The following is a 27746-nucleotide window of genomic DNA, read 5'->3' on the forward strand; positions in this document are numbered from 1 at the left end:
TGTTTTTTTTTTTAAGTCAAATTAGGCATCACAATTAACACAAGCAAAAATCCTTAGCATTATTAGAAAGTTGCTACTCTTTAATGTAATTAATACTCCTGAGGTGGTCCACTGTGCCTAGGTCATTCTTTTCAGCTGCATAAGCAATTCCTTTGACAGATGACTGGTTTATTTCAGCAGGGGAAGGTAGTGTTTGATGTTTTGCAATTTGTATTACATATCCATGGAACATCTCTGGACATTACCTCAGGGGGAGGGCTTAAGAGAAGGAGGAGCTATGGCCAAAGACATTTAATGACAGAATGAATGGAACTTCAAAGATCACTGTGCAGTTAGCCTTAAACACTTGACTGCACGCTCTTCAGCTTCTTCATATTAAATAAAAAATCTTTTAGAACAATTCTCATAAAATATATGTAATTTCATTTAATTTTAGTCACAAATCAACATCTTCAAAATGACGAGGATTTTGACAGCTTGCAAAGTGGTGAAGACCTTGAAGACAGGTTTTGGTTTAACCAATGCGACTGCACACCATCAATGGAAAATTTCAAGACCTGGCATCAGGCTCCTTTCTGTCAAGGTAATATTCTCATTTTTGTTGCTTCCAATAAAATTGTATAGGATGTAGTTACGCCTGAAGCAAAGGTGTCACTGACAGAGGAAAAACATAGTTCTGAACTGCTAACTCATGAATACCTGTTTTCTTAAAAAACCTACAGAGTTAACGAATGATCATTTTTATCTGCTCTGAGTAAAATTTTGGCAGTTTTCACCCAAGGTAAAGAATGATCACAATTGCTATGAATATATAAAATGTAAGTGCTCTGTTTGGAAAACAAATATTTTTAAAGGCTATCAGGGCTCAGCCCAGACACTATTACTCATAGTTTGGGTTCAAACATGGAGTTGCTTATGTATGTATTAACTATATCCCACTAGGGAGTATGCTAGGCCTCTATTCTATACGGGCTCACTGTAAAATTTTCTGGGAAAATGTTTTGGAAGGAAAATATCAACATATCTACATTTTGATATTTGCAAACCATCATGTAGATACTGCTTTTGCTTTTTCATTTTCTCTCTTGGCCCTTCTTTTAGAGGGACAAATTTATTATTTTTATTTTGCATACTAAGACACTGAGGCAACTAGCAGCTGTTAAGGCTATCTCTTTGAGTGTATATATAACTGAGGAGCATGTTCAGGAAGAGAACATGAAATGCTCTTCTCCTGCTCCCACCACAGAGTTATGGAATTCTAGTACTCTTCCTGTCTATACTTCCCTATACTTTTATGAAGACATTTATTACCAGGGAAGTCTGAAGTTATTCCAAGGGAATTTTGTCAATGAAAATCATCTTTAGTGAATATAAAATTTAAGTAATTACAGTAGCTTTAAATATATTGCTTCTATAGTAGTAAGAGCCATGGAAAGTGAAGTGGAAAAAAAAATCTGTCTCTGTGGATATAAAAATAGGTTCTAATAGTTTTGAGTGTTCTGCTTATGCATTGTGTGCTCAGTGGTTTAACTAAAAATCTTCCAAGTACTTCCCCAGCTTCTATTGCTTAGGCTGTTCAAGCAAGGAGACAGTAAGACTTTAGCCCTGAATGATCTCTGTAGGGCTAAGCCATGCCCATAGCTTCTTGTGACCTCCAATGACAGGAGTGGGAAAGAAATAGGAATGAGAAAAAAATTTAAGAGAGAGAAGGAGAGAAAAAGAGACAGCTCAAGATCTCAGGAGAAAGTACAAGAAACTATTTTAAACGAAGAAATCTAGGAGAAACCATTTTCTAGGAATAAGTTTAACTGTAACAAGAGAGCCAAGAAAGGAGAGATGCTCTAAACTATCATCAAAGATACAGTGACTACATAGATGTTCTGAGGGTAAATATTTGGTTTCAGTTTAGTGTCAGTAATATTTCAAGGGTGATAATATACCACGAGAGAATAAATAGCAAATAAATGAAAAAAACATTACCTAAGGTTAGATATGTTTTCTAAGACTTCAAAGTTATGTCCATCTAAATATCTTTTTCTTCTCTACAAAAATAGATACATAGGGTTGGTGTATCTTCACCAGAAACAGAAATAGAAGATTAAAATGGTGTAGATAGGATTCAGATTATAAGCAAATTCTCCGCTAATGTAATAAGCACTCTATACAACTACAACAAAATGGTTTAATTATGTGGCTGGACCCCTGTGAAAGTAGTTCTAGCTCATGGTGGCCGATCTGTTTTAAGGGCCTGCCAAACTTCACAGCTAAGAATGACAAATTTGTAGGAGGAATAAGCCATCATTTCATGGTGTAAAAGCCATTACTCACACTCAATCATTTCTGGCCAAAGTTCTGGAGGAATGCCAGCCATGAAAAATAGAAGTTCTTGAACTTCACAATACTGAATTAAAATTCTATATAGAAGTCCAAGGGGACGTGTGTTATTATTCACTTATTTTGAAACAGTCCTCTATCTACTTTTCTTCATGTCTTCACTTTTAAAACTCAACTCTCTTAGAAAGATATATTTGCACTTACTCTTTATATGGGCATCCTATCTTAAAAAAGTTAAAATCATTAGGATATGATTATATATGGTCAGTGAAGGGCAGTGAGAACAGTCACTAAAGGTTAGTAGCATTATAGCCAGTCATAGAGAGTAAATGGATTGTAAAGCTACCTTGCGATCAAATCTATAAACACCACACTGAATTGGTTTCCTTTTCTATGACTTTGGAGGTCACTTTCCTCTTCCCTTGGTGTTGGACAAAAAGAGTGAGTTTGACGACAGCAGTGACACACTTGTACTTTTACGTGGCCCTTCCTCGTGTATTTGTTTATAGCTAATATTTGCATAGAGTGTACCTTGCCAGTAGACACAGTTGTATTTCATAAGAAAGAGGAAAGCATTTCAAGTTGCTCTACATTTTAAAGGAATTTTGTATCAAGGGTATACATGGTCAATCACCATAACACACAAAAATCTTTAGAGATAGTAATCTTTTTCTATTAGTATTGCAAATGTTTAGTACTCATTATGACACTCAGCTTATTCTATTTGTGCAGTGGAAAACATACTGGATAGGAAGAAAAAAATCCAGATCTAGCCTCTTTTGCAGCTATCGAAACTCTGAACTTAGTCAAGTCACATATACTCTCTGAACATAAATTTTGTCATCTGTAGTATGGGAACAATTTATTATTTACTCCAAGACCTGTGACCATTACCCATGATAAGTGTTTAAAAAGCCATGAAAGGCCCTAAAAGCAAAAATCTGGGTATTTGAGAAACCTTCTATTCTATACATTTTAGTAGAAGGATTTAAGAGTTAGGTTAGAGTTTCTTCACATTTTCATGGACTACAAGCTATTACAATGACAAGATATCTGATAAAAATTCTCAAATATTTATAATGATGATTGTTTCACTTTTGCTTTTATATTAGACCTATCTCTAGGAATATATTGCTTATAATGAATTAGAATTATGGACTATGAAGCAAATAATCTTTTTTAACTATGGTAAATTCAATTTCAAAAGTCAGGTTGTACATCCTAATATTTAATTAATTAGTTAATTAAGGAAATAAATATGGATCTTCTACCCTGGGTGTTTACAGGTAGAATAATAAGTGGAAATGAATGGATAGTAAGTGGGTAGTCTCTGATAGGAGCAAACTTAAAAAATTCTGAGTTCACAAGTCTTGGAAAATCACCAAAACTAAATAGTTTTATTTTTACTTGCAAATGAATTTGGAAATCAAAGGTATTAAATTGAAAAGGTTAAGTTCCCTGTGAATAGAAAAGGATTCAATAAGTACTGCTCCTAACATTAATCCACTCATTTCTAAACATGGTGACCTGTGTTATAATTCAGCCAGGAACCTAACAGTCCAAGTGTCCTTCTCTTGAGTACTTCAGATATGAATGAGCCCTAGGAATCATTATTCCCTTTGAAAGGTTTTCATTTTGTAAGATATTATGTCCTGATTCTAATATAGAAGTAGCTATTTAGCTCAACCTTGAAGAGCTATTGTCCTTTGATTATAAATTGGCAACTATGAAAACTCTTACAATTAGAATCATTTAGTTATATTGTAGTAGCTTTAAAGACATTCACAGGACATAGAATTCATTATTATATTGGAGCCTCTTTGTACATATTAGAGGTGGGGATAGAGGTAGGTTTATTACTCCCTTCCAAGAATAGAATTATCTATTGTATTAGACTTTTGCTACTTATAGCTACATTTTAGGGCTGAATTTCATCCACAATAATCCATATTTTTGAAATAATAAATTGTATTCCAATCCCAAATGAGCTGTTTCGGAATTAGTTTGGGTAATTAGTCCACCATGTTTTTGGTGGACAATATTTCATTAATTGGGGGGTGGCATCTCTTTTGAACATTTTTGTTTATGTACTCTACCTTCTATATTCTCCTTTCTAAAGAACAGACTCATTTGTTTGTCATTAACAGTGTCTTGACACTTTGAGCTTCTTGCCAGAAAAAACCTTGGAAATGTTGTAATTGAACAGGGCTTAGATAAGGGTAGGCAAATAAGACACCTAAGGTGTGATACTGAGGAAAGCTCTCACTACCAGGCCCGTGGTTGCCTCCTTGGACGTGGTTGCCTCCTTGGATGTTGTGCCCTAGACAACTCGCTGGCCTTACCCTGATCCCAGTTCTAGGTCGGGAGCTAAGGATTCTGGCTGGGGAAATGCCAGAAGAACTAGCACGAGTCTTGGCCACATACTTTCCTTTCTTGCTGATGGGACTTTGAGTTTCTATTTAACCATGCTTAGCCAGACTTACTGATAATTTCAACACAGATTTAGATCCTGCTGCTATAGAAAGAGTGAACATTCCTCTGTTCTTATGTCTTCATTAGACTTTCTTCATATTTCTGACTTGTATCAAAGGTTGGAGGATGTAGTAGAGTCTCCAGTATTTCTTGGGCAATGGTCATACCAAAGCTCACTTCAAGGAATTTGCTATGCAAGACTGAATGTCTTTGATGTGACCAGTATTTTCCATGGTCTTTTCAATGACTGAGGGTTGAAGAAAGCTACAGGTGCCAGGTAGGCTTCGTGTTGGACTGCTCAGCCCTAGCAATCTCTAGATTTTATTTGATTTCCTTCATCTGGTCTAAATGAGTTCAACTCATAAAAATATTTTCAAGTCTCCTCTATTCTTTTTTTTTTCCCAACTTAATAAATGCCCTATATTGACCTTTAAAATTTCACAGGAAGGTTATTGGCTAATGTGAGGTTCTGACAAAAGAATCAATACAGTTGTTATATAGCTAAGAATTTTACTGAGTAAATTTCTTCTATGATGTAGAACTAAATTTAAGACTACAATAGTTTATAACCATAAAGTCAAGACCCCTCCCAGATTCAGAACAATTTACTACATAGATGCCAATTAAGTGCCTGTTAAAAGCCTACACTTTATAAATGTATTTTGTGATGGAAAATTTTATGAATACTTTTATTTACAGTAAGAACTATAACTGGAATAAAAATTACTTATGAATCTGATTTTTTTTTTTTGCTTTTTGCCTTTTCTAGGGCTGCTCCTGTGGCATATGGAGGTTCCCAGGCTAGGGGTCTAATCAGACCTGTAGCCACTGGCCTATGCCAGAGCCACAGCAACGCGGGATCTGAGCCGCGCCTGCGACCTACACCACAGCTCGTGTCAATGCCGGATCCTTTACCCACTGAGCGAGGCCACAGATTGAACCCATGACCTCATGGTTCCTAGTCAGATTTGTTAACCACTGAGCCACAATGGGAACTCCTAAATCTGATTAATTTTTAAATAAATATCCAGTACATAGAAGTATATGAGTAAATTAACCTTATAATCCCCCTCACCAACATTGGATTATGTTTAACCAAAGGTAGGTGACTTAATATTAACTTAGGATGTTGTAAGACTATTAACTTAAGATGTTGTAAGGCTTAATTGATTACTGCTGTTATAGTACTTTGAAATCCTGACGTCATAGGCATTGTAACTACAGAGAAGCCTCATTAAGTATTCTAGAGGTAGCAAATTGTGTTGTAATTGTGAATTTTAAGTATCCATATTTTTAAAGTATTGACCTAAGAGTGAAAAATAGGATTGTATTTACTAATAAAGAGTACTTCAGTATTTTAACTTTTTACCATATTATCTATGCAATAATAAAATAAAATAAATTCTGGCTTTAAGATTCCTACCTTCCAAAGCTTAGTTCAGATTTATTTTATTTTTTAAGAGGGTGAGTACTGATATGAACCAATAGCTAAGAAACCTCAGGTAAGTCAGAAATCAAATATGTGACATAAAACTTTAGAACTTGGTAAAAATGGAAATAAACACATGGGCTTACTGCTTTTTCTGATATGCAAATAAGTTACATAGACAAATGATTTAACAGCAATATAGTCACAGTAAATAATTTTTATTTCCATAATATTCCAATAACCCCACTAGTTTAAGGGGATTATTGTTGCTATAATGTTTTATATTCAAACCTTTAATGGAATTTATTTCTAACTTAGCTTGAGTCTTTACATCCAGAACATTTTGCTGATGAATTCTCATACCCAGGGGTAAGAAACAGTACTGTCCCTCCCATTTTATAGATGTGTTAAGTGCTGTGGTTAACAGAGGAACACACAGATGTGAATATACATGTAACAAATCTGGGCAGAATTTTAATCAGGCCTCAAACATCGTACGGATTTTTTTAGGTTGACTTTTTGTCAGTGTGCTTACCTGTGAATCTGAAGCCAAGAGGTGTTTTTCCATCTGGCTTCAGAATGCTCTAAATAGTTTCTCCTGATGTAATTTTCTTTCTTACTCAAGAGCCCATTTATATACCATACTTTATCTCAATCCAAACTAAACTAGATTTTTATTTTCTTTTCCTTTTTTTTCGGTTCCATTTTGAGGACAGGTTGTTTAAATCAAAGAATCAGTGAGAACTCCTTTATATGGCCACCAGTAATTCTATAAACATAATATTTTAGGGCATCACTGTTTGGTTGACACTTTTCTTCCGCTTTAATCAAAATATTGTCATATGTTTATAACAAAACATGTTGTTTTCCAATTTTTAATGTGTTTCTTTCTCCTGTAAGCTCCACACATATATAAAGTCTCATGTGGTGGGTGTTTACCATAAGCAATTTTGACTCCAAGAAAAGTCTTGTTTTGACTTATTTGAACAAAAGGATCCAAAGAAAACTGGCTCAAAGTAAAGGATCAATATTCTCGAAGTTAATCCAGAATGATTCTGGGAAGTGGGACTGTAAATGAGCAAGAGGTGGATGATTTTCACAACGTCACACACTGATATTAGGCAAAGGAAGAACCTAATAGTAATAAAAAACACTTGCTCTTTCAAAACTTTTATAGATTAAATTATAAATTCTTTTTGAATTTGACTGTTCCTTCTTAAGATGAAGCGCTCTGAATCAGTTGAGCATAGCACCAGAGACCCATTTTCAAAGCTTTCTGAAAGGGAATTTAGTTGTTTGACTCCTACTAATGGTTGTTGCATTGTTCTTATCCTGGAAAATACTTTGAAACATCTACTTTTTAAAACAGGAACAAACTGGGAATATTAGGGGGTAAAATCCTGGTAATTTATTTGTGGTCCCATAAAGCTAATCAGTCATCTTAGGAAATGAAAATAGACCCATAAATATTGGTTTACAGTGAATTTTAATTAAAAAAATTAAAAACCCCGAAGAGAGGAGATATTTAGGGAAAATATAAGAAGATCTACTTGCAGTATCACATTCTTGAAATATCATTAAAGAATATAATATATGACATGGTAAAACAATAATAGCCACATCTGCAGCATATAAGCCAACAAATAAATAGGGAATTTGTTATAATTTCTACTTATACGCAATCATCCTTACAAAATACATTTTCTTCAGAAATTACGTAAAGTTTGTGAAAGACTCCGTAGGCTTTAGAAATACTAGATGGAACATTGTGAAAGATTACCCAGTTTGTTAAAAATGCCTATTTTTAAAGCAATCTAGTAGTAGGGATAATACAGATATGTAATTCAGTTTAAAGAAAAATGAAATTACAAAATAAAAGATTAAAAATGAAGTAATTACATATACACAGGAAACTTAAGAAGGTCCTTTGACATGAACTACAAAAATTGACATACACATGTTATCCTTAACTACCCTCTTCAGAATTAATTATACAAATATTTATTGAGTACCAAGTATGTATTAGCACTATAGATAAACCTCAGAAACAAAAGTGGAAATATAGCAGCCTCACTTTTTTTTAGAGGGGGACAAAAATGGATTAATTCTTAGTTATAGACTATTTGGGAATTGGCATAGAAATGGAATATTATGAGACTGCATCAGTAAAGTAAAACAAACACAATTACTAACATACAGTAAAATTTGATAAGCATTTTAGATGAAAAGTAAAAAGAGAATGATTGGGTTATATATGCTGAGTCCAATTTTATTTTTTTTCCCCAGTGATGGAAGCTTACATTTCTGTTAACATTAGATAATACAATTTTACTTTATTATGGTCAGAACACTTAACATGAGGTCCACCTTCTTTACCAATTTTTAAGTTTGCAATGCAGTCTTGTTACAGTAAATCACTAGAACTTTGTAAATAAACTATAATAGAAAAAATAATCTTAAAAAAAATAAATAAATAAATCACTAGAACTTATTCACCATTAACAATTGAGATTTTATGTCTGTTGATTAGTAACTCCCCATTAACCCCCTTCTCTTAGCCCCTGGCAACTATAGTTCTTCTAAGAATTTGACTATTTCAGATGTGTCAGATAAGTGAAATCATGCAGTATTTGTCCTTCTATGACTGGCTTATTTCACTTAGCATAATGTCCTTGAGGTTTATTCATGCTATCATATATGGCAGGATTTCCTTCTTTTTCAAGGCTGAGTAATATTCCATTGCATGTATATTCCATGTTTTCTTTATCCGTTCATCCACTGATAGACATTTAGGTTGTTTCCATATCTTGGCTATTGTGAAAAGTGCTGTGATGAACAGTGCAGTGCACATATATCTTTGAGATCCCAACTTCAGTTCTTTGGATAAGTATCCGGAAGGAGGATTGCTAAACCAGAGTACCAATTTTAATTTTTTTTGAGAATTCTACATACCGTTTTCCATAGTGGCTGTACTGTTTTGCCTTATTATTAACAGTGGAATTATACTTAATTAAATAATAATTAAGTAACTTTATTACCTAGCCTATAGGACCAGATGTGATTTTAAAGCTTTATTCCTAAGATATGTTAGGAAAAGATGCCAAAGGGAGAGAGACTAAAACTCTAAAATCTTACTATTAGAATTAATATCTTTGGATTTGAAATATTTAAGACTAACACTACCAGAAAATATTTATTTAGAAAGAGTTCAACCAAAAATAAAATAAATTGAATTTTAAAATGTGAGTACAAATAAATATTATATCAAATGTGAAATGAAAACGTAAATGTTTAATATTTTCAGTATGAAAAGAAATACTTGGGAAGAGGTATGTAGAGTAAGAGAGTATATGCTTTTATTGTTTTCTGCTGTAACTTTTCCTCTCTCCCTGAATTCATTGTTTAATCATTTAGCTATACACTGCTAAATAGTAGATTATATGACAAAAATAATTTTACAAAGGTGTGAATAAAGCTTAATTATGATGTAATAGCTTTATAAAAAGGAATTGCTGTACTCACATCTCTACTTGGTGGAATATGGAAGAGAAAATACTATTGAAGCAGGTGTTCTTTATTCCCTTAACTAGTTTCTCAGGAAATAAATCACATGGAATTAAATATAGCTATAAATTGCCCATTTCTTCTTACATTGTAAGTAGAGCCTAAGAGGAATAGTTAAAATATAACTGGAGCAAAGCAGGAGTGCAATTTGCAAGCCTGTAGTGTCTCAGAGAAATAAAAATAGAATTATGCAGCATCTTTGCCACCTGATAGCCATTCATCCATCCATCCATCTATTCATTCATTCATACATTCATTTATCCATTCATTCAATCAATCAGTATTTTCTAGGTATATATTACTCATGGGATTCCAGAAGTGATAATTAATCACACCTCCTCTTCAATCTCTAAATTTAAAATCAATTGAAAAAACAAGACATGATGTTCAAATAGATAGAGATCCTGATATCAGCTCTATTACAGTTAAACCTATTTGGAAAATAGGACCTACATCTATAACCATTGGCTTCTTAGAACCCCCATTCCCTGAGTAAAATGTATTTACTAACAAGTGCAGATCCCCTTGATGAGCAACTGTGAACAGGTTTCTTTGAGAAGAGAGTTACATAGGGTTGACCCAGTCTTGCTCAATTCCATTTCCCAAAATCACCAAATATACCTGTTACTCTCCCTTATGGACCTGGGGTTAAGTGATCTTTCCAAAATCTCTGAAAGTTAGCTGCTTGAGCCAAGATCTGAATTCAGATGTGCCAGATTCTGTGTTATGTGCTGGTGATACTGTGTTGGACAGAAAAGGCAGGGTCTCTGTCTTTGATGTTGTCTGGTGTTGAATATAATCTTACTGGGGAAGTTTATAATATATGTGGATATAGGGCAGTAAATTATATAAGGAACAATTTTTATTTAGCCTTAACTTTAGAAGTGACAAGTCCTTCAATGCCTATTTAATTAATGTACAAATTTGGTTAGCTTGAATTTCTAGTAAGAGGTAGAATTTTGATATTTGAGGAGAAGAGAGGGCAGGAAAGAGGATAAGAACTTGGGCATACCTCAGTCACTTGGTCTAGCAGTCTTCAAGATTTGTTTTTCTGACAAAATCTCCAAAGACATTTACAGAACTGACCTTTGATACACACCAATTTATCCAGAGTATAAAACCAAAACTCAAAATAAGCAAACAAAGGAACAAACCAAAAAATGAATGAAATCCATATTTCAGCAGACAGGGTATGGGAGGGAAAGAGAAAGCCAGATGGTGAAAGGTGGAAGAAGTGATTAAAATTACTCTCTCCAGCCCAACCTACTTCACTTATATCCCGTCTTTTTTACTTACACAGGGCACAATTTTAAACAGTTCCTAATGGGTAGAGCTATGTATAGATTGGAATAATGGGGCCAGGATAGAGGAAGTGATTGCCTTAGTCTGTGAATTTTTTTTTTCTCCTAAAGCATCTGCTCTTCTCATTGCTTTTCTCCAGAAGTTTGTCCTCTTTATACTTAAAATAATTCCTCCCCTGGTTGGATGGAAAATTATACTCTACTCTTATGTGGAAATATCTTTCTAAACTGATTTGCAATTTAGATTATGAGTGTATAAGCAAATTTGGGCAATAGTTATTTAGGGAATAGTGAGATATATGTATGTAAAATGGATAGTTATCTTTTAAAATCTGTGTTCTAAGTGTTTGCTAAACCCAATGCCCTTGACCTTATTGAAATGAGATTTCCAGATAACAGCTTAAAGTTTCTGTTCCCCTTGTGGTAATGTTCCTATTGTTATCTTTAGTGAACTGTGTATATTTGGGTTGATAAATATCATTGAGTAGAGAAAAAGATTGATTAATGAAAGCAGTTTAAATATCTCAGTTTTTAAGATGAAGCCTAGTGTAAATACAACCTAATACTTCTTTGTTAGAGTTCAGCATTTTATTGTCAGTTTGGTTGAGTCAATAAGAATAAAAGCTAACAACATCAACAACATCTAACTAGTACTTTGACTTCGAGTTACATGTAAAATTAGATAATGAATTGAAAGTTAAATTTTTCTAATTGGCTATGATTTTGAGAGTTGAAGAATATTCTTATAATTTCATATGCACTTAATAGTGATAAAGAATTAGACTATAATGAAAATGAGTACCCAATTAAAATGAAGCCACTAAGTGGATCCTATCACATGCAGAATTGAATATACATGAAGGTTTTACTAAGAGAAGTTATTAGGCTATTAGTAAGAGATCCAGAGGTGAAAAAGTAAAATGAAGAGCTATACGGACATATTAAAAGAATTGGGACTGCTTATTCCAGACCAAGGGAAAAAAGTAAAACAAAGAAAAAAAATCCCAAAGTAGGCATCTGCAAAAAAATGCTTATATAAGTGTTCATATTTTGGAAAGGTAACAGTTGTTCTCCATGTCTGCTGAGAGCAAACCAAACAAAATCTCTCAATTCCACCAAGAGGGAGTCAGATTAAACTCACTTTAAAATTTGTTGGTTGTTTTTATTGTCCTGTAGTGATTGAGCTAGGGAGACGCAGAAGCTAGGTAGACTCAAATTTCAAATTGAGCAAGGTGAATAAAGTCCATATTTACTTAACTAATTTCAGTGACTAAAAAGTTAACAGCTTTCAATGTTCAAAATAACTTTTGTTCTCTTTGCATTTGACTTAGACCTTTCTTTTGAACTTGCTATGGCAAAATATGTGAGAGTAATATGAGAAATGTAAAATGATATGTATAAGCTATTCTAAGACTAAGTAGAAGAATATAGAATTTTCTTTTCATACTCCTGTATTTTAGAATACACTGGATAAGGAGAGCTTTCTCATTTTTTCCCTATATTTTCAAAGTGAAATAGGGACTGAAATAGTTTGTTATGTAATTCAAACACTGTCAGCCTCTTTCTGGTGAAATCCCTAGTAAATTGATATAAATGACCCGTTTTTTGAATTACTATGATATTTGTCTTAACTCTGAGTAAGATATATTCCAACACTCACATGCAGCAGCCTCAATATGCATATCCTGGGATAAATATCCACTAAATTTTCCCTTTGTTGCTCTTTCTCCTTCAATGTCACTCACATCTCTTTCCCACCATAAAATCTCCATACTTGACTACACTTATATTATAGAAAGGAACCATCAGTTAAACAGTGAAAAGGCAACTCAAGACAGATATTTGCTTATTTGAAAATTTATATCTAGAACAAACTAAAAATTGAATATATAATCATGCTTTTTGGTGTTTTTTAAATGGCATTTTATTTATATTGTCACTTAATGATGCTTTATTCATCAAACTAAAATTAAATAATTGTCGGAGTTCTTGCCGTGGCGCAGCAGTTAACAAATCTGACTAGGAACCATGAGGTTGTGGGTTCAGTCCCTGGCCTTGCTCAGTGGGTTAAGGATCTGGTATTGCTGTGAGCTGTGGTGTAGGTCGAAGACTCGGCTCGGATCCTAAGTTGCTGTGGCTCTGGTGTAGGCCGGCGGCTACAGCTCTGATTCGACCCCTAGCCTGGGAACCTCCATATGCTGAGGGAGTGGCCCTAGAAAAGGCAAAAAGACAAAAAAGAAAAAAAAAATTAAATAATTGTCTACTCTGTACCAGGCACTGATGTTGGCCCTTGGAAGCAGACACATCAGTGAACAAAGCAGACTCAACACTCTGCCCATGTGAAGTTCAGTTTTCTAGTGGGATAAGACAGATATTTAAAATAAGACGCTGGATGATATGTTAGAAGTCAATGAGTGCTGTGAAGAAAGAGTAGACTAAGGAGATAGGCTGTTGGGGGGCATATTGTGATTTTGTGTAGGTCTTGCTAAGAAGATGAATGACATTTGAGTAAAGCCTTTAAACTTTATATTTTAAATTAAAAATTTGACAAGTTTCTTACTTAAAATTTTAATTTTTATTACTTAAAGCATGAATGGTAAGGAAAGGGTGAATTATTAAAAAGAAATATCCAAAAGGTGAGAATATTTAATTTACTTTATCTCCAGGTGTTGCAGAGATACTTATTTTGAGGTTTCCCATATTTTACCATCCATGTACATATCTGGCCCTTTTATTAAAGGAGTGAAGGGGTCAACATTTATCCATGTATCTCCAGAGCCTAGCATAGTACTTGGCGCACGGTAGGAGCTAAATAATGCTGCGACCTGGAGCCTGGAGGTCTAAGATGTTTTATTGGCCTATACCTTTTTTTTTTATGGTTGTCCCTATGGCATATGGAGGTTCCCAGCCTAGGGATCGAATAGGAACTATAGCCACTGGCCTATACCACAGCCACAGCAATGCCAGATCTGAGCCACGTCTGCGACCTAATACCACAGCTCAAGCTATGCCAGACCTTAACCCACTGATCGAAGCCAAGGATCGAACTTGCATCCTCGTGGATACTAGTCAGATTCGTTTCTGCTGAGCCATGAGAGGAACTCTGGCTTATATGTTTTTATTAAACACTTAGGGACCATGTCATGATAGATTCCATTTATTTTGTAGAACTTATGTATAATATAGCCTTTGGTTACTTTCCCTCACATTCTATGAGTGTACAGACTTCTCATTAAGGTTTCCTTTGCACTTTCAGCATTCAAACTACCAAAGTTCTCCAGCAGTAGGCACTTCAATGATCATTTAACGTTGTAGTCTAATTCTTAGTGTATAGACCTCTTTCTACTAGGACTGAGGCTAGTAAAATACCTTACGATGGTAACGAAGTGATTTCTTTTGGACTCCTTGAAATGAAATAGCATTTGGGGACCTGTTAGCTAGAAGAGGGGATTCCAAGTAATAGCTCTTTGTGCGGAGTCTCTCCATCAATTCATAGATAAGTCAATTGGCAGTCATCATTTTAAAATCATTGGAGGCCAGTGTAGTTAAGTGGACTGTAAATGGTACTATAGGCAATAAACAGAAGGCTTGTAAAAATATAATGTGTAGTGGAAAGGAGGATTGGAAGATCTATAAAAGCTGCCAAAAAGAACAAAAAATATAATTAAAGGAGCAATAAGACATATTGAGGACAATTTCAGGGACTATTTCAGGCAACAGTAAATGTCTCCTTAAATATATCTTTAAAAGACAGAAAGCAAAGTATAAAATTAGTCCCATGAAGAGGGGAAGAAAAATACCGAATAGAATTGTAGGAACAGGCAAACAAGGGTCAGATTGCTTATGCTAATTTTTGCCTTTCTTTAAAATAATTAGTGTGTAGCCCATAGGTCAGTTTGAAATTCTTAGTTGAGAAGAAGATAGAGAAAAGCAAAAGGAAAAATATAAACAGAGGTGTTATTTTAGGCAGGTTTGGCTCAGAGCAGAGTTGATAAATTGATATATAAAGGACAATTGAAATTTGCAGTTCTCACACTAAGTTTTGCCAACTAAGTCCAGTTATTTTAGGTTCTATCAAAGTTAAATATTATTTAAGAAAATGTTTCCTGCCTTCCCCTCATTTTGTGAAAACCTGTAGGTTACACATGACTTCCTCAAGAACAAAAAATAATACTTCCAGTGGAAAATATTTTTTGACAGTGAATTTCTATTATTTGGACCAAAGGTTTTCACCTTGTGAAACATGTCAAAGATACCTAGAAAATTTTCCCAATAAATATACCCCTATGGAGAACTATCACCATAGACGTTTGATTAGCTTATAATGTTCTTTGGAAATACACTGAACATAATCACTCCTACTTCCTAAAATCATCAATCTCTGTCTTGAATTATAAATAAAGAATATTTGAAAAATTAAAATAAAATATAAAATAAGGAAATCATGTTATTAGAAGAATTTCCATGCAAAGGTGATTTCCTGAATATAGAAACAGAATTCAGAAGTTGCATTTTAAGCCAATATCTGTCAGGGAAGTCTTGTCATCAAGCATATTACATTAAGTACTTATTGTGGTTTCCTCTGTGCTGAGTAATTCCAAATGCTTTTTTAGTTTATTGGCTGAGACAATAAACCATGACTCTTTAAAGATAAAGTGTCAAGCTTGAGATCTTGAACACTGGTTCCAAGGCCTCAGGTAAAACAAAAACTTTATCTCAAAGGTTATTTGATAAGCTGAGTGAAGGACAACTTTTTTTTTTTGGCCAACTCTGCCCGTGGACACTAACATAGACACTCATGCACACAAACATATAAAAATGTATAGGACAGCACTTTGTCCAACTTTCTTAGAAATATAAATTGAAATCCACGCATTGTACCTTCAATTAAAAAAAAATAAACTTACTGTCGAGAGGAGTACTATAAAAATATCAATTTTAATAGTACATGCTAAAATAGTTTTGTGTGTAAATATAAATTAATATGTATGCACACTACACATAAACAATATATAGGCACATGGTATATTGTTTTAAAGACAATCAAACACTACATTGAAGAGCAGTCATTCCAGTGTGGAGGGACTTGTGTGCTTTGCAACTAAAAGAGGCATCGAATTTCTACAGAAAAGATTACTATAGAAAAATAATGAGGGTTTTACCATTTTAACACTTGAAAAACAGTGCATTTTATAGAGCTAGAGGAGTAGAAACAGAGGTCTAGAAATCACGTTTTGCATTTCTGCAAGATTGGCGCGCGCACGCGCGCGCGCGCGTGTGTGTGTGTGTGTGTGTGTGTGTGTGTGTGTGTGTGTGTGTGTTTGGTAAGACTGAAGGTAGGTGGAAGGACACAAAAGAATTAGACACTATGGGTCCAGAGCTAAAAATGCAAGGAAAGGAATGTAGAGAATTAGCATGTTTCTATCTTCAATGGATGCACTTGACCCTGCAGAGAGAACAGAGACCTTCCTCACTTGAGCAATTTCACCTCATGGCCAAATTTGTTTCATCCATATGCCTAGTCATGCTCCCTAATCTCTGATTATTTTGAAGCATATCTCAGACACCATGTTATTTGATGCTTAAGCATTTCAGTGTATATCTTTAAAAAATGAGACTTCTTAAAAATATAGCCGTAATGTCATCATCAGTCTTAAAAATTACACAGTACATAATAAAATTTCAGTTTATTATTCAGATTATCTTACTTATTGCAGAATGTTTTCCCTCATAGTTTATTTATTTTTATTTTTTATTACTCAATGAATTTATTACATTTATAGTTGTACAATGATCATCATAATCCAATTTTATAGGATTTCCATCCCACAACCCCAACACATCCCCCACCCCCAGAACTGTCTCCTTTGGAAACCATAAGTTTTTCAAAGTCTGTGAGTCAGTATCTGTTCTGCAAAGAAGTTCAGTCTGTCCTTTTTTCAGATTCCACATGTCAGTGAAAACATTTGATGTTGGTGTCTCATTGTATGGCTGACTTCACTTAGCATGATAATTTCTACGTCCATCCATGTTGCTAAAAATGCTGGATTTCCTTCCTTTTAATGGCTGAGTAACATTCCATTGTGTACATGTACCACATCTTCTTGATCCACTCCTCTGTCGATGGGCATTTAGGTTGTTTCCATGTCTTGGCTATTGAAAATAGTGCTGCAATGAATATTGGCGTACAGGTGTCTTTGCGAGTCATGGTTTTCTCTGGATAGATGCCCAGGAGTGGGATTGCTGGATCAAATGGTAGTTCTATTTTTAGTTTTCAGAGGAATCTCCATACTGTTGTCCACAGTGGTTGCACCAATTTACAATCCCACCAACAGTGTACTAGTGTTCCTTTTTCTGCACACCCTCTCCAGCACTTATTGTTTGTAGACTTTTTGATGATGTCCATTCTGGCTGGTGTAAGGTGGTACCTCATTGTGGTTTTGACTTGCACTTCTCTAATAATGAGTGCTGTTGAACATCTTTTCATGTGTTTTTTGGCCATCTGTATGTCTTCTTTGGAGAATTGTCTGTTTAGATCTTCTGCCCATTTTTGGATGGGGTTGTTTGCTTTTTTTTGGTTTTGAGCTGCAGAAGGTGTTTATAAATTTTGGAGATTAATCCCTTGTTAGTCGCTTCATTTGCAAAGATTTTCTCCCATTCTGTGGGTTGTCTTTTTGTGTTGTTTAGGGTTTCCTTTGCTGTGCAAAAACTTTTAAGTTTGATTAAGTCCCATTTGTTTATTTTTGTTTTTACTGTCATTACTCTAAGAGGTGGATCTAAGAAGATGTTGCTGTCGTTAATGTCAGAGAGTGTTTGGCCTATGTTTTCCTCTAGGAGTTTGATAGTGTCTGGTCTTATATCTAGGTCTTTAATCCATTTGGAGTTTATTTTTGTGTATGGTGTTAGGGAGTGTTCTAATTTCATTCTTTTCCATGTGGCTGTCCAGTTTTCCCAGCACCACTTATTGAACAAGCTTTCCTTTCTCCATTGTATATTCTTGCCTCCTTTGTTGTAGATTAGTTGGCTGTAGGTGCGTGGCTTGAATTCTGGGCTTTCTATTCTGTTCCGCTGATCTTTATTTCTGTCTTTGTGCCAGTACCACATGGTTTTGATGATTGTTGCTTTGTAGTATAGTCTGAAGTCAAGGAGCCTGATTCTTCCAGCTCCATTTTTTCTTTTTCAGGATGTCTTTGGATATTCTGGGTCTTTTGTGCTTCCAAACAAACTCGAAAGTATTTTGAGTTCTGTGAAAAATGTTCTTGGTAGTTTGATAGGGATTGCATTGAATCTGTAGATTGCCTTAGGTAGTCTAGTCATTTTGGTAATATTAACTCTTCCAATCCACGAGCATGGTATGTCTTTTCATCTATTTGTGTCATCATTGATTTCTTTCATCAGTGGCTTATAGTTTTCAGAGTACAGGTCTTTTGTCTCTTTAGGTAGGTTTACTCCTAGGTATTTTATTCTTTTGGATGCGATGGTAAATGGGATTGATTTCTGATCTTTCATTTTTAATATATAGAGATGCAGTTGATTTCTGTGTATTAATTTTGTATCTTGTGACTTTGCCAAATTCATGGATGAGCTCTAACAGTTTTCTGGTAGAGTCTTTAGGATTCTCTAGGTATAGTATCATGTCATCTGCAAATAGTGGTAGTTTTGCTTCTTCCTTTCCAATTTGGATTCCTTTTACCTCTTTTACTTCTCTGATTGCTGTGGCTAGGACTTCCAAAACTATGTTGAATAGTAGTAGTGAGAGCAGAAATCCTTGTCTTGTTCCTGATCTCAGTGGGAATTCTTTCAGCTTTTCACTATTGAGAATGATGTTCACTGTGGGTTTATCATATATGGCCTTTATTATGTTGTGGTAGGTTTCCTATGTGTCCACTTTCTGAAGGGTTTTTATCAGAAATGGGTGTTGGATTTTTGTGAAAGTCTTTTTCTGCATCTATTGAGAGGATCATATGGTTTTTATTCTTCAGTTTGTTAATGTGGTGTATCACATTGATTGATTTGCAGATATTGAGGAATCTTTGCATCCCTGGGATAAATCCCACTTGATTGTGATATACAATCCTTTTAATATATTGTTGGATTTGGTTTGCTAGTATTTTGTTGAAGATTTTTGCATCTATGTTCATTAGTGAAATTGGCGTCTTTTTTTGTGATATCTTTTTCTGGTTTTGGTATCAGGGTGATGGTGGCCTCATAGAATGAGTTTGGGAGTGTCCCTTCCTCTGCAATTTTTTGAAATAGTTTCAGAAGGATATGTGTTAGCTCTTCTCTGATATTTGATAGAATTCGCCTGTGAAGCCATCTGGTCCTGGCCTTTTGTTTGTTGGAAGTTTTTAAATCATGGTTTCAATTTCACTACTTGTGATTGGTCCGTTCATCTTTTCTATTTCACCTCATAGTTTATTTTTAATAAAATACAAATGTTCTAATTATTTTGACCTATAGAGGTTTTTTTTTTTTTTTTTTTTTTTTTTTTTTTTTTTTTTTTTTACAGAGTCTAGATTTTGTACCCCCAAGGTTTGGTTTAATACATTTCTTTCTCCCCTGAATTTAATGGAAATTGAGTTTTAGACCTAAATCATCTCAATAATAGACTTTAGAGTATTTTTGAAGAGTAGATAATACTTGCTTCTGAGATAAGTTTCTCTAATTGTCCTTCTTCTTAGCCAAGAATTTTACAGAAGCTGTCTCAAAGATTAGTATGGTGAAGTAGTCAAATTCAGAATGCCTCGTAGTTGAAAGAGAGAACCAGACATGGATATAATTAACTCTACTAAAAAGCAAAAGACAGTATATTTTCATATGTTCTGCAGTGCTTGCTTTTGTATCAGTATTAATAGAGTGATAAAATTTGAGTTTCTTTATGATCATAAACCTTGGGGATGGGGCAGCCCTTGAGACAACTCCATCAAACATGAGAGCTCTGTGGAACGCAATTTGATAGATAACCTTGAAGACTCCTTCTAGCTCTAAGCCTCCAAGTAATGATGAGCTGCGTGGTACAATTCAGAGTGTTTTTGCAAACTCATGAATTTCCTTTAAAGCTATACTTGATCAAAGCTAGGGAATATTAAGAGGGAAAAGACAGACCCATAGCATTTCAGCTAAATTGAAGTATTTCTGGATTGTCAATAACTGTGCAAGTAGACTTAGGATAGACAATGTATTGACATGCTTCAGTTCCTCTTTCAAGCAAAACAAAATAAAACACCTGCCAGTGACAAGAGCCATACATTTGAAGAAAAGTGATAAGTAACAGGAGAGTGACTCCAAATCTAGGCAGCATGGTTTCATTAAATATACGCTGCATTTATTTAATATGTTTGTGTATTATACTTTTGGATTTTTTTCGACTGGTGCTGTTCATATTTTGTATTCTACTAAGATTCATGAATTCTCTTTAGGCACAGACAGCACACATTGTCCTGGAAGATGGAACTAAGATGAAAGGTTACTCCTTTGGCCATCCATCCTCTGTTGCTGGTGAAGTGGTTTTTAATACTGGCCTGGCAGGGTGAGTAATGCTTCCATTCCAAGGCTTTTTTTCTTCTTCTATATAGAGGAATAACTGAATGCCCTTACTCATGGTTGAAGTTGAAATCACTGCATCATCATAATAATACTACACACTGCTCTAAATTTGCCCTATGTTTATACATAGCTTGCTCCAACCATCCCTGATAGATAAATAGACACAAACTCATCCCTGCTGCTGTAAATGAAAAAAGAATATGGACACTAGTGTTACCTCAATAGAGAATAACAAAATTAATTCTAGAAGCTTAGGGTATAAGGGCACAAGATATGTAAGATTTCCAAACGGCTTCTGTAAGGCATGGGTTGTGGATCTGATTAAGATGAAGATTGGAGCAGGGGAAAGGATGGGTAGCACATTCAAGTGCCATTCTATTGGTGAAGTTAAGAAGCAGCTTTGCACATGTAACATGAACTACTGTAAAGAGCTCAGAAAGTCCTTAGATATTTTGATAATTTTGCACTTTAATAAGAAAGGTGGAATAACAGATACATTTCTTATCTTAATCAATGGGAGAGGAGGTGCATAGATCTGATATTTTCAAAGTTTATCAACTGAGACTAAATTTAGTATTTAAGATCTACTAATTAATAGGTGAACAGTAAAGAAGGTAAGAGCTACCATAGAAATCATATAGCTGTTTTTATCTAGCCAACAAATATTCATCGGGAGCCAGGAGGTTGAAGTTTTGGTCTTAGTTTCAATGGTAACTGATTATGTGATATTGAGGAAATAACTTAACCTTTATGAATCTTAGTTTCCACATATAAAAAGTGAGGGGATTGGATTGGATAGTAATTTACAGGTAGGGGCTTAAAAATTATGTCTTAAAAATTAGATCGTTTTAAGAGGTTTCTGTTAGAGATTCAATAGAATAAACTGTAAAATATTTGATGAATTCTTTAGGGGAATTCTGTTAGCCTTATAAAGAAAAGGAGGCATTGGATTAACTGATATTGAAGATATTGATTGACCAAATTTCCATTATATTATTAATGTGAATTATTCTCTAAACTCTTAGCTCTCTGTTTGAAATGAAGACTATTAGATGGTTTTTAAAATAGTTCCACTGGTGAGAACATTAAATTACAGTGTATGAAACCTGTTTGCAAAGTTTTGCTTCACCAGGCAATTATTTAAGCTTCTCGACAGCACTAATTACTAGCTGTGTTAATATACCTGCCAACAAACAACTGTTTAATATAGATCAGAATGATGGAGGGCACTAGAGTTTTCTTCTCTGTGATAGATTACGGGTAATAAATCTTGTCACATCACAAAAGTCAAACAGGACCTGATGGATTAATTTGCTTCCAACATTGCAGTTCTCTTGGACAAGCTGTATTTATTCATTTACTGGGGAGAGCATTGTAAGCATATGTTTAAAGGGAATGGCCAGTTCTTTTATGGAGAGAAAGAAGAAAGGGAAGTAAAATTAAATTAATTAAAGACTTTTTTGATGTAGAAAAGGCATTCATTAATAAGATTAGTCCACAGACCCTATTTTCTATGGAGAAATGCTGCTTTCGTTCACTCAGTGGCTCACTCAGTAAGGTGGTTGATAATTAAGGGGGTTATTTTGTTTTTCATCTTCAAGAAATGCATTTATACTGCATATAAGCTTAGTTAAAAAATTATTAGTTCCTGACAGGTGAGAGGCATCTGAGAAATTAGCTGATGGAGGTGTGGATAAATATCACAGCACTTTAGTCACCTTAGAGGTTGCTGAGCCGAAAGACTAAGTATTCTGTTGACAAAGGGAGTTCTGGAGGAGTCAGTCTGGATGGGGGTTGAAGAATTTATGTTGACTGCTGCTTGAACTGAAGTTTATTGGTTTCAAGTTTGTCATTCTGTCCCCCTCAGCACCTAAATTCACTTTCGGTACCAATCCATGAGAAAGATTCAGTTTAACTCTCATCAGTACTTTAAAAGTTATTTGGGGGAGTTTCTGCTGCGGCTCAGTGATAATGAACTTGACTAGTATCCACAAAGGTGAAGACATGTGTTTGATCCCTGGCCTTGCTCAGTGGGTTAAAAGATCCGCGTTGCTGTGAACTATGGTGCAGGTCACAGATGAGACTTGGGTCTCGCATTGCTGTGGCTGTGGCCGTGGCTGGCAGCTACAGCTCCAATTCGACCCCTAGCCTGGGAACTTCCGTATGCCACTGGTGCGGCACTAAAAAGACGAAAATAAAAGTTATTTGGAATCTTTTAATTTAGAAGTCAGAAAAGCTTCAAGTCAATTTTTGTGAGAGTGATTTTATTCTAAGTTAATAATAGCGCTCAAACTAAACCCTTCTATAACTAAAGTATAAAAATTCAACTTTATCAAATATTTCTTTCATAGAAATTAACTCAGTGTTTTAAATGTTCAATGAATTTTAATAAACATATTTACTCATGCAACCACCACTGATATAATCAGGATGTTTTTCAGTATTCTAAAAGATATTTTTTAAAAGCTTTTCAATTTTTAACTGTTAATATTTTGCTGAAACTGTCAGCCCTCAGTAGTAAATGTCAGTTGGGACCCACTCATATCTGGTAGGCTAGGGGAATCTTTAGGATTATCTGTAAACTTTAAACAGAGCAATATTTAAAAATTTTTTAAAATGTGACTCCGTGAAGCATTTTTTGAGAAATTAAAAATTTTAAGAAATTGAGGGAATGAAAATTAAATGGAATTATGCCTTAGTACTTAAGAGTCAGTTTTTCTTTTCATATTAGTCATATCTCTGGATACATTTCCATATTCTATCATAAAATTTCCCTAGGTTTGGCAAAATATAGACACAGGCCTATAGCATTTTATTCTCATGATCTCTAATTTTCAACGGTTCAGTAATTAAGATCATGTATGTAGAGGCCAATTACTCACAGATTTTGTCAGTAATATTTTTGCTTCTTAACCCAGGTACCCGGAAGCTCTTACTGACCCGGCTTACAAGGGACAGATTCTCACCATGGCCAATCCTATTGTGGGGAATGGTGGAGCCCCTGACACAACTGCACTGGATGAATTGGGACTTAGCAAGTATCTGGAGTCCGATGGGATCAAGGTAGTACCAGTCATGACTATTTTAAAAGAATAGTTGCTTTATTTTAAGAATCTAAAATGGACAAACTTTTGACCTGAATATTATAGTACAAATCATTAAATTTATATGATAGAGGATCATGTGAGAAAAATAATATATATATATATGTATATAAAAAACTGGGTCACTTTGCTATACAGTAGAAATTGACAGAACACTGTAAATCAACTATAATAGAAAAAATAAAAATCTTAAAAAATGAAAAAAATTATATTCTCAACCTCACTCAGTATATGAGAGTTTTCTTTATCATGACATTATTCTGAGTTTCATTTCTCAGGGCACTTTTGGATTTTTCTTAATGCTGTGCATGAAGCTTGGCTTTGTTTGGAAAAATGTTGTTATGAGTTCAGATAATAACTATGCTGCATGAATTGGTGCTGAATTACCTTTTAAAAGGATTTTAAGAATCAACTTTGTGTCAGTTATTTACCTTTTGATCTCATCCTCTTTGGGAGATGAATAAAAGATAACTTATATGCCAGTTTAAAAGCAAACAGTTAAAATTTCCTATTCAAGGTAAATTTGAATAATATCTTAGGAATGTGAACCATATAAACAATTCAATAATTTACACTTCAAATTCACCACTCTATTTTTTTTCTTTTTTAATCACCACTCTATTTTAAAATGACTTGGGCTGATCATTTAATTTAGCTCTATTTCTCACCATTTCCACCAGCTATTCAGTCCCCTTTAAATATAACTTAAATTATTATTTTTTCTCTATGTATGTTCAGCAAGTAATTATTAATTAGATTATTGATAAAATGCCATGGGGGAAAATTCAGGGTGTTAAGAAGAGGGACCTGGTTTAGTCTCAGGATTTAGCAAACCAGGTAAGGTTGTTTCTCTTCATGATTACTAAGGTACCCATTACATACTTTAAGAGAAAATTGTGATCAATTTTTTCTTTTTCAAGTCTCCAAAAATTTAAGCCTTGCATTATGTACATAATAAAACAATAAAAATGCAAACTGACTTTTAAGACAAGTTAAAAAAGTTGGATGATATTTTGCGATCACCTCTTTAAAATGATTGCCTGTCTTCCTAGGTTGCAGGCTTGCTGGTGCTGAATTACAGTGATGACTACCACCACTGGCTGGCTACCAAGAGCCTAGGGCAATGGCTACAGGAAGAAAAGGTGAGAAATCTGATAGGCATCCCGCATCATTTAAGGACAACTAATGGGGTCCATGGAAACCTGGCAGGTATATGTAATTGAAAAGGGCCAAAAAGATGGGGCAGATCATGCAGTTTGAGTTCCTTCCATTTCAGAGAGCAATTCCTTATGTTACTACAGGCTGAACTATCCAGAACATGTTCTTTAAACACTGAGGACTCTATATTTTCAGTTTATCCACTAGGTGGCACTCATATATGCTTGGTAGCATTTCTCTTTCTGGAAAGGGGTTAGGAGAAATTTTAGAGTTTCCTACTCTCTGGGACAATGTAACCATTTAAACCAGAGTCTGGATATGTAACTCCTGTCATGGATTTTAGCACCAGCTCTACCACTAACTACTGTGTGACATTGCTTAGGTCATGTTGTCATACCATACTTTCTTAATTTTAATTCTTAATATAAACAGATTGCTATCAAATCTCTTTGGGTTTAAACTTTATGACTCCACGCCATAAAATTAGACATCATCTCATTTGAAGTAATAAATGCAAAAGTTATTAACCTTATCTTGTATCTTCTTTAAGTATTATTTTCTTTCTTTCTTCTTTTTAGGGCCGTATCCACAACATATGGAGGTTCCCAGGCTAGGGGTCGAATCAGAGCTGTAGCTACCAGCCTATACCACAGCAACAGCAATATCAGATCTGAGCCGCGTCTGCAACCACAGCTCACTGCAACGCTGGATCGTTAATCCACTGAGCAAGGCCAGGGATCGAACCTGCAACCTCATGGTTCCTAGTCGGATTTTTTTCTGCTGCGCCACAACGGGAACTCCTAAGTTTATTTTCTAATCAGATAAGAGGATTCTCCTGATTCGAAAGTCAGACATATTTAAAGTTTTCAGACCTGCTAAACTAAGTTTCATTTCCAGTGTTACTGTAGATGCTTTTTGTTAAATTGCTACTGGGCCTTTAATTTGCAGAATATCATTGTGGGAAAGATCTGCCTCTCCAATGAGCATCTGTGGATTGGGGCTAAATGTTGCCCCTCTCAAACAAAAAAATCCTAACCTTAGTTTCCTGGGTCTCATCCTTGCTAAATTTTAAGAGAGAAGAAGCCATCTATATCTATATCTATAGGTACACCTCTATCTACATCTATCTATTTATACTAAAGTTTCATTGCAGTATTGTTGATTTACAATGTTGTGATAAACTCTGCTGTACAACAAAGCGATTCAGTTGTACATATACACACATCCATACCCCTTCAGATTCTTTTTCTGTATAGATTAGTACATAATATTGGGTAGCGTTTCCTGTGCTATACAGCATGTCCCTATTGACCACGTGCCGCAGTGTGCATATTCCATATACCACAGTGAAGAAGATATCTGTATTATCTCCCAGGTCTTCACTAGTTTCTTAATCATTGTCTAATTTACCTCCTTGTAATCGTCATCCAGGAGGCTCCTCCTTCCTCCCTGTAATGTTCCCTTTGTGTTATAGCTGCTTTGTGTCAGAACCAGTAGTTTAAGTATAAGCTTAATCCATGGTTTGTTAGTTTGTTTTTAAATGTGCTTTGAATCTCCTTCCATGATCACAGACACATAGAAAAGAAGAGAGGCTAGGATAATAATCAGTTTACCTCCTCTATGTACAGAGAGGGAAAAACACCTTGCTTGAACATCACTCAGATAATTGGGAAGAAATTAGAACCTGTTTCCTGATTCTTAATTCGTTGTTCTTTCCCCCTTTTATCCATGGAGGGTACTTTCCAAGACCCCCAGTGGATGCTGAAACTGGATGGTACCAAATCCCACATATACTATGTTTTTTCCTATATATGCGTATGCATGATAAAGTCTAATTTATAAATTAGGCACAGTAAGGGACTATCTGAATTTCCAGCCCTTTGGATCCATTAGTAAGTAAAATAACCATTGCTCGAACACAGCATTGTGATAGCATAACAGTTCACCTGATAATCCAGGTGGCTACTAAGTGACTAAGAGGTGGGAAATGCTGGACAAAGGGTGGTCCATATCCTCACAACCTGGGTGGGACAGAGCAGGATAGTCGGAGATTTCATCACACTATTCAGAGTGGCGCATGATTTCAAACTTATGAATTGCTCATTTCTGGAATTTTCCATTTAGTATTTCAGACTATGGTTGTTCACAGGTAACTGAAAACACAGAAAACAAAACTGGGAATAAGAGGAGACTTACTATCTCTGTCCAATCTAGTCAACAAAACTGAAACAAATGATGGCGTTCCCCAATTTACTAATAGATTGGGCAAAATTTAGTACAGCGTGATTACTTAACAAATACTTTCAGGAAAGGTTGATTGCTTATTATGTGCCAGGAATATTTGGCTCATAACACACATTTGCATAGTGTTGATATACCTTTGCTTATGAAGTTCAAAAATTCTATTATTTAAAAATACCTATATGTCTATATAAAATGATATTATATTATTTATTTAACATTGTGGATTAAAAGCAACAAAACTGTAGCAGAAGATTGATGTTCAGGAATTTCTCATTTTTCATTCTAAGAAAGAGCCTGGGTATTTAGAGCCTTGTGCCCAGCTGGAACAGCAATTTACCTTATTCTTGCAACATAGTCACCCTGGAAAAGAGAAAAGAAGGAGTGGGAAGATTACTTACTGCTCAAGAAGATAGATGATGTTAAATTTGTAATTTGAAAATACTCTGCTGGACCTAATTTCCTCCAATTTTACTGTCACCACAATTTTTTTTTTCCCTTATAGGTCCCTGCAGTTTATGGAGTGGATACAAGAATGCTGACTAAAATAATTCGGGATAAGGTATGATAATCATCTTTAGCCAAATCTATTTTTCT

The 27746-nt window shown here is 34.8% G+C and overlaps 1 protein-coding gene across 1 annotated transcript in view; it reads left to right on the plus strand.

The window, feature by feature from the left end:
• Positions 1-438: 438 nt before the first annotated feature.
• The window catches only part of CPS1 (carbamoyl-phosphate synthase 1), a 118465-nt gene continuing 91157 nt past the window's right edge, over positions 439-27746 (plus strand). The window contains exons 1-5 of the mRNA XM_047770483.1: positions 439-583; positions 20520-20629; positions 23565-23709; positions 24803-24892; positions 27655-27711. Of these exons, the coding sequence (XP_047626439.1) occupies positions 458-583; positions 20520-20629; positions 23565-23709; positions 24803-24892; positions 27655-27711 (528 nt within the window). The 5' untranslated portion in view covers positions 439-457. The remainder of the gene's footprint in view (positions 584-20519; positions 20630-23564; positions 23710-24802; positions 24893-27654; positions 27712-27746) is intronic.

Source organism: Phacochoerus africanus, chromosome 3 (assembly GCF_016906955.1).
Source record: "Phacochoerus africanus isolate WHEZ1 chromosome 3, ROS_Pafr_v1, whole genome shotgun sequence".
NCBI classification, from domain to species: domain Eukaryota; kingdom Metazoa; phylum Chordata; class Mammalia; order Artiodactyla; family Suidae; genus Phacochoerus; species Phacochoerus africanus.